Source organism: Euwallacea similis, chromosome 1 (assembly GCF_039881205.1).
Source record: "Euwallacea similis isolate ESF13 chromosome 1, ESF131.1, whole genome shotgun sequence".
In the NCBI taxonomy this organism is placed as follows: Eukaryota; Metazoa; Arthropoda; class Insecta; order Coleoptera; family Curculionidae; genus Euwallacea; species Euwallacea similis.
In genome coordinates this window covers 1,759,905-1,773,613 of record NC_089609.1, presented here as the reverse complement: position 1 = coordinate 1,773,613, position 13,709 = coordinate 1,759,905, and the positions used below count along the sequence as shown (strand labels likewise).

The 13,709-nt window shown below is 37.9% G+C and overlaps 3 protein-coding genes across 4 annotated transcripts in view; 1 reads left to right on the top strand and 2 right to left on the bottom strand.

Moving 5' to 3' along the window:
• Window positions 1-757, bottom strand: part of gw (trinucleotide repeat containing adaptor protein gawky) — a 31,595-nt gene extending 30,838 nt beyond the window's left edge. The window contains exon 1 of the mRNA XM_066394696.1: window positions 611-757. The gene's annotated coding sequence lies outside the window, so the exon portion shown is untranslated. The remainder of the gene's footprint in view (window positions 1-610) is intronic.
• Window positions 758-1,070: 313 nt separating this feature from the next.
• On the top strand, window positions 1,071-6,341 carry mtRNApol (mitochondrial RNA polymerase). The gene is made up of 16 exons (XM_066390492.1): window positions 1,071-1,324; window positions 1,445-1,546; window positions 1,597-1,729; window positions 1,786-1,968; window positions 2,027-2,330; window positions 2,382-2,837; window positions 2,979-3,320; window positions 3,507-4,334; window positions 4,433-4,647; window positions 4,781-4,967; window positions 5,030-5,194; window positions 5,272-5,443; window positions 5,497-5,710; window positions 5,763-5,934; window positions 5,989-6,080; window positions 6,137-6,341. Exons 1-16 carry the CDS (start codon window positions 1,183-1,185, stop codon window positions 6,264-6,266), a joined length of 3,837 nt encoding a protein of 1,278 aa, XP_066246589.1. The 5' UTR covers window positions 1,071-1,182; the 3' UTR covers window positions 6,267-6,341.
• A 162-nt stretch (window positions 6,342-6,503) lies between these two features.
• LOC136410134 (putative polypeptide N-acetylgalactosaminyltransferase 9) overlaps window positions 6,504-13,709 on the bottom strand; it is a 43,194-nt gene continuing 35,988 nt past the window's right edge. For both annotated transcript variants that reach the window (XM_066392144.1, XM_066392135.1), the window contains exon 11: window positions 6,504-8,202. In XM_066392144.1, the coding sequence (XP_066248241.1) occupies window positions 7,930-8,202 (273 nt within the window). In that variant the 3' untranslated portion in view covers window positions 6,504-7,929. The remainder of the gene's footprint in view (window positions 8,203-13,709) is intronic.

Genomic DNA, 13,709 nt, shown 5'->3' with positions numbered 1-13,709 from the left:
ATGGAATTTCCAACCCAGGTTTTATTTATAAATGAATTCCTACATTTCCAAAGATACTTGATTTGATGAACCACTCTGTTTTCATAATTAATGATGTATCTTAATCAAGTCCTTTAACTTAAACCATGTGATTAAATATCATGACAAAAATTCTGAATTTATCCCCTGTGTCTATGTCAAGGTGCTGAGTTTCGAAAAATAAGAACTCTATAAGTAAAGAATTATAAAAGAAAATGGTCAGTGTTGGGAAAGTTAGATGGATATCATATAACTTAGCTACGTAAATTCAGTAGTCGATGGTAGATAGGTGCAATGCGGCCATGAGGTAGGTATGTGATATGGATATCTATACCTACGTACGTACCTATATTGGTAAAAAAAAAATGGACACTGTATCATTGGCCAGTAGTTCAATTTTAAGGTTTTTAATCAATTGCTAAGGAAAACGCTTGTTATACGTAAACTTAGTAGAAAGGATATCTAAATTCCGTTTTTCTTTAGCAGCGGTTCAACAAGGCTCTAGGTCTACCCAATAACCGCGACCGATTTCACGGCCCCACAACGTCTGAGAAGTATTCTGCATGGTAAAAGCAATCAAAATGGGACTTACCTTTAAGAAGATTATAGTCTTTATATATAAAATTCGCAGAGATATCACTTCAATTACACAAAATTCATCAAAAACGTACGTCGTTTTCGCCAAGCGACGCCATTTTATGAAATTTTCCTCAAATCCTATTTTTGTTTGACATTTTTGTCCGGGCTTCGTGAATAATCGGTAGGTGCGAAGTTGCGCGAACAGCACAAACGATTTGATGTTTTGTGCGTTTGCGCACATGTCGCAATCTATCTGGTTGAACGAAACGAAATTATCAATAAATATACTACATTTATTAAAATATACCTTTTCTCAAAGCCTCTTTAGCAGCCTTGTGTAACAATCAACTAAAATACATCAATCACCAATTATTTATGTGCCTAATAGATAATCTACAAAGTCTACACGCTCGCCAGAAGTTCCATTTACTCCTTGTTAATTGCCAACCTAGTGTCACCTTTAATCAGCTGATCAACAAAAAAAACTCGTAAATGGCGGAAGTTCCAAACAAAATATTGCTCTAGAAATAATCGCTATTTTAAGCTAATAAGCACGAAATATGCTCTTTTGCATACCAATTCACAATGTTTCTATTATTTAGACGCAGCCCCTCGTATTTCGATAAATCTTTACCCCTGTCATTACGTAATTTTAGCGAAATCACCCGGTCGAATGTGAACGAAAAAACGTGCCTCTTATGTAAACGTTTGAATACTACCTCCAGAAGTAAGTTGCTAATGCTTTTACCCTTATTTTATATGCAACTGTTCCTGGTATTCACGCATATTTTGTTGCATGTCTTAACAAATGTTTGATCAACCAAATAATTTTGTACCTATTGTACAGCTCAATGCAGAGGTCAATCATCAGTTACCTATCCCAATTTGAACAACACCAAAAAGAAGAGGTTGAAAAAACGTTCCCCCAAATATACAGATATCCTTGAAAGTAAGATTTGTGTTTCAAGTAAAGTCTTAATTTAACATTTTCACTTTCAGTCACCAACATGTCATCATACATGAGAAAAGCTAATGTAACCAAATTAAAACCATCAGACTTGAATCTTTTAGTGTCCTCAGACATCAATCTTAATGAACTTTATAAGTTAAAATGTTTGTCACATACTTATAGGTATGTACTACTTAGAGCCCTGTTTTATCAGTTTTGGGTTAATCATTTTGTTTTAGTAACTTAACATCAGATGATATTGGTAATTACGAGACAGTGACAGTGAATCCTATACCCAGTGATCTTAGTGTTAATCAAAGCAGTGATATTAATAATAAGTTAGGTAACATTCAAAATGGCTCAAGTTCAAATGATTTTGTTGATGAATTGGAAGTTTTGGATGCCGAGCTTGAGTTTAAAAGGTGGGCACATGTCTCAATTTTGAATCAATTTTAAATTATTTTCTTTTCTCTTTGTTAGTTTGGATGTTAAGGATTCTCTAGAACCAGAAGTAGTTGAGGACTTTCCAGTACCCATTGAGTCAAAACAAAAAAATGAGCATACTGAAGAAAAACATACCATAGAAAAATCTGTAATCATTCAGAAACACAGAGATATCATTGCTGCCAAAACATTAGCAGCTTATAGTGAGGTGTGCAACCACCTTAAAAATCCACACAGAGGTTTGCAGGCTCTTTATTACCATCAGAGCAGAGTGAAAAAAAGCATGACTCCAAAACTCTCTAGCATGAAAAACCTTAATGTTTATTATACACTCTTGAAGGTATATTTTATTTTTGTGTAGAATTTTTGGCACTAATTTCTTGTGTTATAGGGATTTGCCAATAACTCAGACTACCATAAAATGGAACAAGTATTAAAGCTAATGAAAGACGAAAATATTGAGCCTAACTTGAACTGCTACACTGCTATATTTGAGTGCTTGGGAAGAGTTAACCTTGAGAACCATTACTTAAAAGATATAAGGATTCAAGTCAAAGAAGCAGTAGCCAAAGGAATCACATTTGATAGAATTATGAATGAGGGAATATTTTTAAATGACGAAAGGGATCAAGTGCTGAAGGCATTTAGAGCACATCAACTAAATTATAGTCCAACATTTGATGCTCCTAGAGTCTTTTATGATAATCCTTTGGTTAATAATTTGAATAGTGAAGAACAGTTGAGAGTTGGAAGTGGTCAGGCATTGGGGGAACAGTTGATTGGGCCAGATGTAATAAAGAAATGGACGGAGACACAGCTGCTTATGGAAGAGAAGGGATATGTTACAGTAAGTTCTTCTACAAACATTTTAAGAAAGAAAAAGGAAAGAAAAGTGTAAGTGGTGTAATGGCATAGTGTGTAATGATTAAAAATACTAAATTTCGGATTTTAATATTATTGCTTAAATTAATCAATGAATTTGTTTTAGATAAAATCTATAGAAACCAAAGACGAACCTTCCAGTGATGTGATATACTATCGCTTGAGATTAGAGGAACATTACAAATCGTGGGCCGAGTCAACACAAGAAGCTTTCAAGCGGGACTTAGCCTCTGTCTCTGCTAAAAAACATGCCCTTACCCTTGAACCTTATCTGAGGTGCGTCCCTAGCAGTGATATAGTTGAAATTATCGTTCAAGAGGCCAAAAGAATCGCACAAGGCTCAGAAACATATAGCCCAGAAGTGCATTTGCTGCACAAAATGTTAGGAGCCAAATTATATATGAGGTACAAAATTGTGCGTAAACAGAAGACTGGTGTTCTGGATCAGGTACATTTTTATTCTATTTTTCTATATCTTTTTTAACTGTTGGTATTTCTACTGAATGAGACACTACCCTTCAAATACATCTAAATGGTAGAAATCTTATTTTAGCTCTGAATTTCAGACAATTATACAATAGTTACACAACTGTTGACTCTGCTGTATCCGACCAATATCTGTATCAATTTTTAGACTATGGAGATTCACAAAAAGTACTGTCAAAATTATGCAACCTCTTTCACAAAACTCGAAGATGTCCCATGTGGCGAAGACTTCAAACATCCGCGTATTCAATGGCAACTTCTAGAGCATGAGCAGTGCAAAAACGGAGCCACCCTAGATATGGCTCATCAACCATGGGCTCCGGGAACTCTTATTTCCCTTGGACGATTCTTGTACCACATTATAATACACGATTTGAAAGTGGACGTAAATTCTATGCGACGCGACCGTAGCAACAAGAACTTCCTACCGGCTTTTTACACCATATTCCGCAGCCAAGGTCGGATAGTTAAGGAAGAAATTAAACCGCACCCCATATTATCTAAACTCTATAAGGCATCGCAGCCTGAAACTTTGACCTTTCCTGCCAATGAAGTACCGATGGTTTGCCCTCCCGTGCCATGGACTTCTATAAACAATGGAGGATACTTAATATCTCCTACCGATGTAGTTCGACTTCCGTTTCAGGCTTATAGCCAGAAAAAGCGGTTAGAGAAAGTAGATTCCGTGCAATTATATCCAAATCTCGACGCATTGAACCAGTTGGCTTCAGTGCCTTGGAAAGTAAATTCAAAAGTCCTTGATGTGATATTGGGGGTGTTTCGCAATGGAGGTTCTTCGAAATTGGATGTGCCTCAGCCACCCTCGTCCTTGCCAGCTCCCTCATCGCCAGTTCAAGGAGTAGATAAAGAGGAGAGGTATCATTTTTATAAACTAAAACTACAACATCGCAGGAAACAGGCGGAAATGTTCTCATTGTGGTGCGATTGTTTGTACAGACTCTCACTGGCCAATCACGTAAGAACTATCTTACATAAAATTTTGTTGTTGCCATATTTTATTGTTTTTTACATAAGAAATTTTATTTCGTACAAGAAATATTATTTATATTTTAGTTCCGAGACAAGATTTTTTGGCTTCCGCATAATATGGACTTTAGAGGGCGCGTCTACCCAGTACCTCCTCATCTGAACCATTTGGGTTCAGATTTGGCGCGGTCTATGCTGATTTTCGCCGAGGCGAGGCCTCTAGGACCATCGGGTTTGGACTGGTTGAAAATACATTTGATTAATTTGACTGGACTTAAAAAGCGCGATTCTCTAGCAGATAGGTAAGCGTAAAAGTGATACAATTCTTTTAAATTTTTCCAATTTCTCCGACTATAAAAGAAATCCTGCTTTTCTCTAACGTTTTATGAAGAAAAACTATATTTAATCAAATCTCTCTTATCGATATCTTTCCAGATTGGCATTCGCGAACAACATTATGGACTTAATCCTGGACTCGGCAAATAATCCCTTAGAAGGCAAAATGTGGTGGATTAACTCCGACGAGCCATGGCAAACGTTGGCCTGTTGCATGGAAATCGCCGATGTTTTGAAGTCAGGTATCGATCCTGCTCTATATCGGTCGCATTTTCCAGTCCATCAGGTCAGAACCAGCTGCTTGCAACCTAAAAATTACTTGTTTTAATGTAAATTTTTGCGATTTAGGATGGAAGTTGCAATGGCTTGCAACATTACGCTGCATTGGGTCGCGATAGCGCTGGCGCGTATAGCGTGAACTTGGCACCTTCGGATATTCCTCAAGATGTGTATAGTGCGGTGGTGGCTTTGGTTGAGGAGCAAAGAGCTAGAGATGAGGCTGCCGGAATAGAAGTAATTGTTAGAAATTATTTAATATGAAATGCCTGGAATAAACACTTAACTCACGATAATTTAAATAATTTCTGTAGATTGCGAAAGTTCTAAATGGTTTCATCAAACGGAAAGTCATCAAACAAACCATCATGACGACAGTTTACGGCGTGACTAGATTTGGGGCTCGTTTGCAAATCGCCAAACAACTCAAAGACATCGACGATTTTCCCAAAGAATCTGTATGGGCTGCTTCTTCGTATCTTACAGGTATGAAAATCACTCTTCAGCCAAGTATAAAGTTCTTCTAAAAAGGCTTTTAGGTCGCACTTTCGAATCTCTGAGGTCGATGTTCACGTCAACGAGAGAAATTCAAGACTGGTTCACCGAATGTGCTCGATTAATTACTGGGGTTAAGTGTTCCTTGCTGGAATGGGTTACCCCTTTAGGTCTCCCGGTGGTGCAGCCTTACATTAAGTTTAAGAAGGTCACTGGAATGCCTTTGGGTTATGACAATTCTATTTTAGACCAATTCGAGTATGTGCAAATTAGTTGCCAAAAATTTGGAAATACTTTTTTGTATTTCTAGAAAGCCAAACACTATGAAGCAAAAAAACGCATTTCCCCCCAATTTCATCCATTCCTTGGATTCTAGTCATATGATGCTCACTTCTTTGTTTTGCGCCAGGGCCGGAATTACGTTTGTTTCGGTCCACGACTGCTATTGGACGCATGCTTCCACAATTCACATTATGAATAAAGTGAGACTAATTACATGTGAAATTGAGCTATTAACTGATTTATAATCGTTACAGATATGCAGAGAACAATTCGTCGCCCTCCACTCTGAGCCGATATTAGAGAATTTGTCGGCTTTTCTGTTCGATATGTATGCGTCCAGTGCCAGGTACTACCGTGGAATAGAAAATTTTTAACAAGCGTTATTCTAATATATTTTTTTAGTGATTTTACGAGCGACGGTTCAATAACCGACTTTAGCAAGAATAAGTTGAACAAGGTGCTAAAGCGACTACCCCGAAAAGGCGATTTCGATATAAATAACATATTGAGTTCCATTTATTTTTTTAGCTGAAACTAGTGGTTTTTCTTGAAACTTTTTGACTGTAATTATTAAGATTAAGCAGAAATACATTTTTATATTATTGTATGTGTTTCTGTTCATTATGTAGGTAGCTCCTTAATTCAAATGTTGATTAGGCTTTATTGAGTTGAAAAACACTTCGTCCGCTAGTCAGTTAACTGGTAGCTAGAGCTCCCTCCCTAAATGATGTGTTGCACTAATTCGGGGTTGAGGAAGAGAAAAAGAGCGATAACTTAAAAGTTTTATTCAACACATTGTCATTTATTTACATGAAAATTAAGGCACGTTATAAAAATACACTGGCCTAAAACCACGACATTTAAATATCACTAATTTTTACATGTTTCATGTTCAGAAAACCTGATAGTAACTAAAATGAAATGTAATCGAGTAGTATTACCTTGAACTTGACCAGAGTAAACTACATTATGGATCATTACAACTATTTTCGCGATAAAATTTGAAAATACTTAACTAAATTAATAAATCATATCACATTTTAACAGTGATCATAACAGTGGAACAAAAAATACACACAACAACAATCACACCCTTCCCACGTTCCGAATCTTGAAAAAATAAGAAGTTTAGTCTCTATTTCTTGTCTTTTCTCTCTTGAATAGAACAAATTGAGAATAAGAGAAGCGATTTAATACTATTTCGAGGTGATAATAAATAAGGGAATAGTACACGTATTCGATATAATAACAATCAAAGCATATTTCATATTTTTGGATAACACAAGTATAGTTCTCGATATGTACAATTCGCAGATATGTAAAAAAAGATATGCACAAATCGTACAGCGATATTTACATTAGAATTGAATAAATTTCAATACATTTAGGCTCAGTTGTCCCCCGGTGCTATTTCAAACGAAGTCTGTAGATGGCCCTTAATCCCAGTGATAATCCATTTACAATTTATACTATTCATAAATCACCCAATATACAAGGCTGTTTCTCGTTTTAGCGGATTTAAAATACCTTTCAAATATTGAATTTCCAGTATTGCACTCTTCCAAGAAGACCAATTTTCAAATGACTTTCTTGGTTCAGCAATTTTCTTGACCCTTTGATGGCCTCGATTAAATTCAAACTTGGGACTTCATAATTCCATGTTTAAAATACTCCGGGCCAGTTTTAACTAGATTTTTTTAATTTCTTCGTTGGAAACGTTCGGATTTAAAATCGAGCCTCTCAGCTATACATAGCGATGTTCATTGTGTGTGCGGCTTAATATTCGCATGTAATGGATTTCGATCAATTTCATGATTCCTACGAAAAGCAACATTGTATAGAGATGTTACCTACTTAAAATAAACACCAATATACGCGAAGAACAATATCAGAACTCATCGCCCTTTATTAAGTACAAAACATTTCTATAATAAGAAATAAACTAACAGTTAACTGGAATGCTATAACAATAAGAAATTGAGCACTTGAAGTTCATCAATGACCAGATATGATACAGGTTTTCATTAGCGCGATATGTGTCCGTTTCGCTAATTATTGTATTTCTGGAAATTAGATTAATAATTATGAACTATGTATTAAGAAAAAGGTCCATTAGTAAATCAATTCGAGAAAAATCTTGACTGGCAGATCATTAGATTCGCTTTAGCGTCCGTCCCACAACAACTCTTTAGCAACTAAGCCATTTTGGATTTGTCGTAATTCTCCAGCTTCCACCTTTGATAGGGAGAATCAGAGTCGCACTGTTCCATCACTATCTTGGTCTTGGCAGCGTTGATCGCCATGCACTTGTCGCTACTCCCATGTCGAATGAGGCTTCGCGCAGGGTCGTACTCCCAGTACTGATTGCCCCTGCTCCCGTGGCATGGATAGAGGATCACCTCTTGGCCGCTATAGTCCAGGCAGGCTTCGTCTCGCCGAATTTCCCCGTTTTTGCTGTACAGCCAGAACTAAAAAAACAAGGACATATGTGATATTTAGGCGTAGTGGCACTAGAGAAAATTGCACCATGCATGACGTCAATAAGGTATATAAATAAGAAGCTTTGAGAGCAATTAGATTAGAAGCATCAGCGACAAACGAGCCCGAAACGAACCGAGAGGACTTCAAAAGTACCGGGACATAAAGAAAACTCATTACCAGTATTACCGCCATATCTTTAACAAGGGAATATTCTTTTTATCTGTAATAAAAAGGGAGTGCACAAAAGTGTTCCTTTGGCCTTTTTACCTGCAGAAGAGCCGCACAAAAGCCCGACCAAGGCTTTGCGTTTCAAAGGCGGCCAAACCCATATCGGCAAATATCTTTATCCGGGTCCCCGGGGCCGGGATCGGGGAACAATAGTCTGCGCCCACGGGATTCTCAGGAAGAAACGTGCTACTTGAGGTGATTTGCAATTGTAATGACATGTCGATTAAGAGGTGATGATAGTAATCACTTCGAGGCTCGTTCAGGGCGGTACGCTCCTTGTTTCGTCTGAGGCGTTTAAAGGGTGCTGCCAGAAGTGAGGCTCGGAAGTGTTTAGCGAGCGAAAACAAGGGTTTTTGTTCCAGAGACCGTTAGGGGCGTTTTCACACGACACCATTACCATGCCGTTTTTGGCGAGCCATAAACGGTAGTAATATCGCAAAACCGAAACTGTAAAAACTATGTTTATGAAAGGAAGAAACGAGTCATCACGGCAGGTCCCACAAAAAAGGCAGCAAAAAATGTCTTGACGCCTGATAAACCGTCCAGCGGTTCAATACGTTGAAAATGTTAAAATTTCTTATTAATCCTAAATTCAGTGTGCGTTTCATATACATTTCTTTAACGGAGGGCCCTAATACATTTCGAACCACTGTTATCGCCTGCATGTTTATTCCTGACCCCTTTTTGTGGGACCTGCCTTGATGACTCATTTCTTCATTTCATAGATGAGTTTTTAAGTCGGCTGTTTTCACACATAGTAGGCAATACCATAAAATTAATGGTACCTCCTACGTGATATGGCGTGAACATGCGATTTGTTCTTCTAAAATCGTGCCATTTTCCCCGTACCATTTTTCTACACAATACAAAATCTAATGCATGTTTTCACACGTATCACTATAAATAGCCGCGATTCGTTCAGTATTATCGAAGCGGTGTTGTAGTGAAGACGAAATGTCCAAAAAACCTGGAAAGTTTTTATATGAGTCTTTAACTCTCATACAGGATGAGTTTTATTCAATGATTAGTGAAGAGACTTCGGAAACTAGCAGAGTTACGAAGTCGATTAAATGGGGAAAGAATTGCAGCTTTAGGGGGTTAATTAAGAGCCACTTTTGGTTTCTCGAAAAAGTGCATAGCTTACTAGATATTTAGCAAAGACCAAATTCTGTCGATTTCTTTTAGTCGATCTAGCCGTGTAATTATTGGTTCTAAAGAAATCATGTAAGTACGAATATTCTAGATAATTTTGCACTGAAAAAGATAGACTAACCAGAGTTTTCTGACGGCCGTAATTTTTGAGGTATGGCACAAACTTACTTTTTTTATGGAAAGCATAGTAGGTAATGGCTTATTTAAAAAAGTAATCTTTTCAAGCTTTAAAATGATACCAATAAGTAAAGAGTTATTTCTCAAAATGGCGGATTTACATCTTTTTTTAAATCCGATGTTGCAACTTTAAGATAGTTGGCTATGAAATGGTTGATATTGACTTATTATTTGTTTGACACTGACAGTTCGCATCATTTTAGGTAGATATAAATTTAAGTTTTTGAATTGGTTTGCCAAGAATTTTAAAATTTTTAAAATTTTGCAGCAGTGCTGTAGCGAAGACAAAACTGTAATGTACCCTTGCTACGTCTATGTACATCACCGTTTCTTAGCCGTGTGTCCGGCATGCCCAATTTCAGTGTTCATTATTCCCAAAAACATTTGACAAAAAACAACGTCAACAACACAGCTCTACGTCGTCTATCCATGACATTTTACAACATACTAAAGTTGGCAACACCGAATATTTAGTTTTCAAAGTTTTATGGTAACTATTATCGTTGTGTGTGAAAATGAAGTACCATATTGTTACCATTTGCTGCGCGCTATAAACGGTATGGTAACGATGTTATGTGAAAACGCTCTTGGGCTATACTGCGAACGATACTAGAGCTGACTAAAAAGCGTCGGCTAGTTATGTAGTAACAGTAGCAGTACAGCTGGCGGGGTTTCGTAGCATTGCGGAGCCATTTTTATTTACTTCCAGATGGAACTAAAGTAGAATCATCTGCATGAAGTTAAACGTAAAGGAGAAGAAAGAGCCTCGCCTGAGGGGTTCCCATGACGGATAATCCAGCTGCTCATCTAGTTAGGAGTGCCCGCAGTAATAAACAATACCGGCCTTATGAAGGGGCGAGGGTTTTCTTGGAGGTAGGGGAGCGATGATTAAAAATTTCGCCCGGCGAGCTAGACTTGCCAAGGCCGACCTTGTCGCGGCTCAAAGTTTGAAAAGTGATCAAAAATGGGGACTCCCCTTTTTGACATTTTTCGAAAAAAAATTCAAAATTTCTGATATGCTGTTTATTGGTTCGACGGACTCATATGGGTCCTATGATGACCGTGGGATATCTCAGCTGTGATTGTGGAGCCTCGGAAAGACGCTTTTTTCGAGCCGGCATGTTCGGCACCAAAAAGTGCAAAAATTTAGGATCAAAATGATGCTGTATCTCGAAAACTTTAAAAGATATTGATACGCGATTTGCGACGTTTTATAGGGCTCATCGAGACGATTAATTTGAGTTATTTTTAAGGCAATCGCCCCACGCTCAGCACCGCCCTCGTGAAGGGGCGAAGTTAGACGACGGCCTAAAGCGGCAGGCCAGGAACTTTCCTGGTCGGCGGTTTTTTTTTGGGGGGTAAAGGGATGATTAAAAATTTTACCCAGACTTGCTAAGGCCGGCCCTGCCAACAGAGCTGTTTTGGTTTTCGTGCAGTTCGTAGCGAGCATATTCCGATGAATTCCTTTATTTCAGCATTCCTCAATATTTTTTTTGGTTTTTGCCATGCTGGATCTCGAATGCATCAAGCACTTCTCGCCTTTTTTCTCTCACTTACACAATTATTCAAAGAGAATACGTCGTCACCTCAGCGTAATGAGACGAATCCGCCTGTCGCTCCAATCCAGAATAGCAATGATAATTTAATGCTGTTGTATCAAAGCTCAACAGCATTAAATTATCATAGCAAATAGAATATTAATTCGGCCTGACGGGCACAACCTTTGAAACCTGCACTCTAAATCGAAATTGCCCTAGTTGAATCAAATATATTATATTATCAGCTTATTTAATTAATTTGCACTGTATCCAATGGAATATTTCCTAACTGGAAAATACGGATTCCATCATGAGTCTCTTCATGCGAAACAAAAATTTGTTTTTACCTCCGAATTGCATTAAATCTCGATTTTGATTTGAGTGCAAATGAAGCGAGCTCGATAATAAATTAAAACCAAAACTCGTCCCAACGCCGAATTTTCTGTTATTTTTTCCGATTAAATCGTCACCATTGCGGACTCAATTATCGGCTGCGGGTCGAATTTTATTTAACACAACTTTGAGGCAGCCACATCTGCAAGTTGGAGCAAGTTTCAGGCTTCGAGGCGACTTCCCCTCGGTAAACTAAGTCGATCTAAAATTCGACCTGCTAATGACGTTTAATTTAAATCTCATATTTGTGGTTCGCTTTAGGGTTTAGAATTTCTTTTAAAGTGAGGAAGCTGAAATTGGGAAGTCGTGATACAGGGTCTTCCATTACGACCGGCCATTTTGAATCTATCACCATTTTTTTGTGCTATTTGTACAACTGTAAGATATAAACATTGAAGTTTAGTTATGGGGATTTTCACGGGCGAACAACGCAGAAAAATTGTGAAAATCCACTACCAGAATGGTGAGTGACCCACCCATCAGAACGCACCTTTTCGCAGTATAGTGGTCAGATTAATCGAGAAATTTGAAGCGATTTCGGAAGTTCAAACACAGAAGAAACCTGCTCGGTGTTTACCAAAATCCTTCCACCTCGATTCTCTAACGTTCTCAGCAATTAGGAGTTTCACGAAATAGTTTAGAGTGAACTTTAACTAAAGATCTGCATTTGCAAGCTAACAAGATTCAGTTAACATAACATTTAAAGCTACCAGACTATGCAAAGCGCCGACCGCTCACGAAATGGATGTTAGGGCAACAACAAGTGAATGCTGGTTTTCCGAAGAAAATCATCTTCTCTGATGAGGCGCAGCTCCAACTTGATGACTATGGCAACAAACAAAATTGTTGCATTTAGGGAGTCAATAATCCAAGAATAATCCTTCACCGTCCTGTTTTGGATTGGTGGAACGATCGGACAGGTCCTTCTTCGGCTGACAATGGGGTCCCCGTCAACGGCGATTTTTGAAACGACTTCTTCTGGACTCAAATTGCTGCAGTGGATCTCGCAAACATGTGAGTTCAACCTGCCACACAGCAGACGAAGGATTTGGAATTTTTGAAGACGAGATTTCAAGAGAGAGTTATCGCAGTGATGTGACGTGGCCACCGCAATCATGCGATTTGACGCCGTTGGATTTTTTTTTCTTTACGGTTTTTTGAAAGGGAAGGTGCATGCCAATGACCCAAGAATAATCCCTGATGATGAAAGACGAAATTCAACTCGTTATTGATGAAATTGAGCTGTTACTATGCCAAGATGTGATCGAAAATTTCGTGAAAAGAATAAACGAGTGACATCATGGGGGGGGCAATGTATCGGATATTGCATTCCATCAATAACCTCCATGTCTATACTCTTTATTACAACAAAAACATGAACTCTTCAAATAAACATTGTGATTCTTTCAATTTTTGAAATAACCGGTTTAATGAGACACCTAGCGTATCGAAGAGGCGACTGTCCGCAATTCCTTCTGCGGGGAAACCCCGGTGTCCATTACTTTCGATCCCTCAGTTTCCCATAAATGTCGAGCTTTCAGCCGACATGCAATCGCGTGCTGCCTGATTATGAGGAAATTAATGAATCAGATTTAATATCTTACATGCGTATGATCTCGACAACTCGTTAATTTAACGGTGGGATGGATGACGGCGCTTTATGCTGTAGGATTTTTAGTGTATTTTCGGACAAATTGAACGTAATTGAATCGAATTAAACATGGCAAGAATTTAATTTGTTTAAATATCATTATAATATATCTCATTAGGGATGGAGAGAAAAAGCTCGTCATGTATAAAATTAGTTTAATAATGAACTGGCAGTGGCACAAAAAGGCACGGGGGAGCGTTTATTCCGGTAGAAGTGATTCATTTTTGTTCATTAATAATTTCTGCGTCAAACGTATCAGGGTTTATAAATTAAAACGATTAAATCGTCTCTCAATTCGGTTAATTACTACAGTACCGTGCTACAAAATATCCTTTTAATAAGATGAAACCAACCG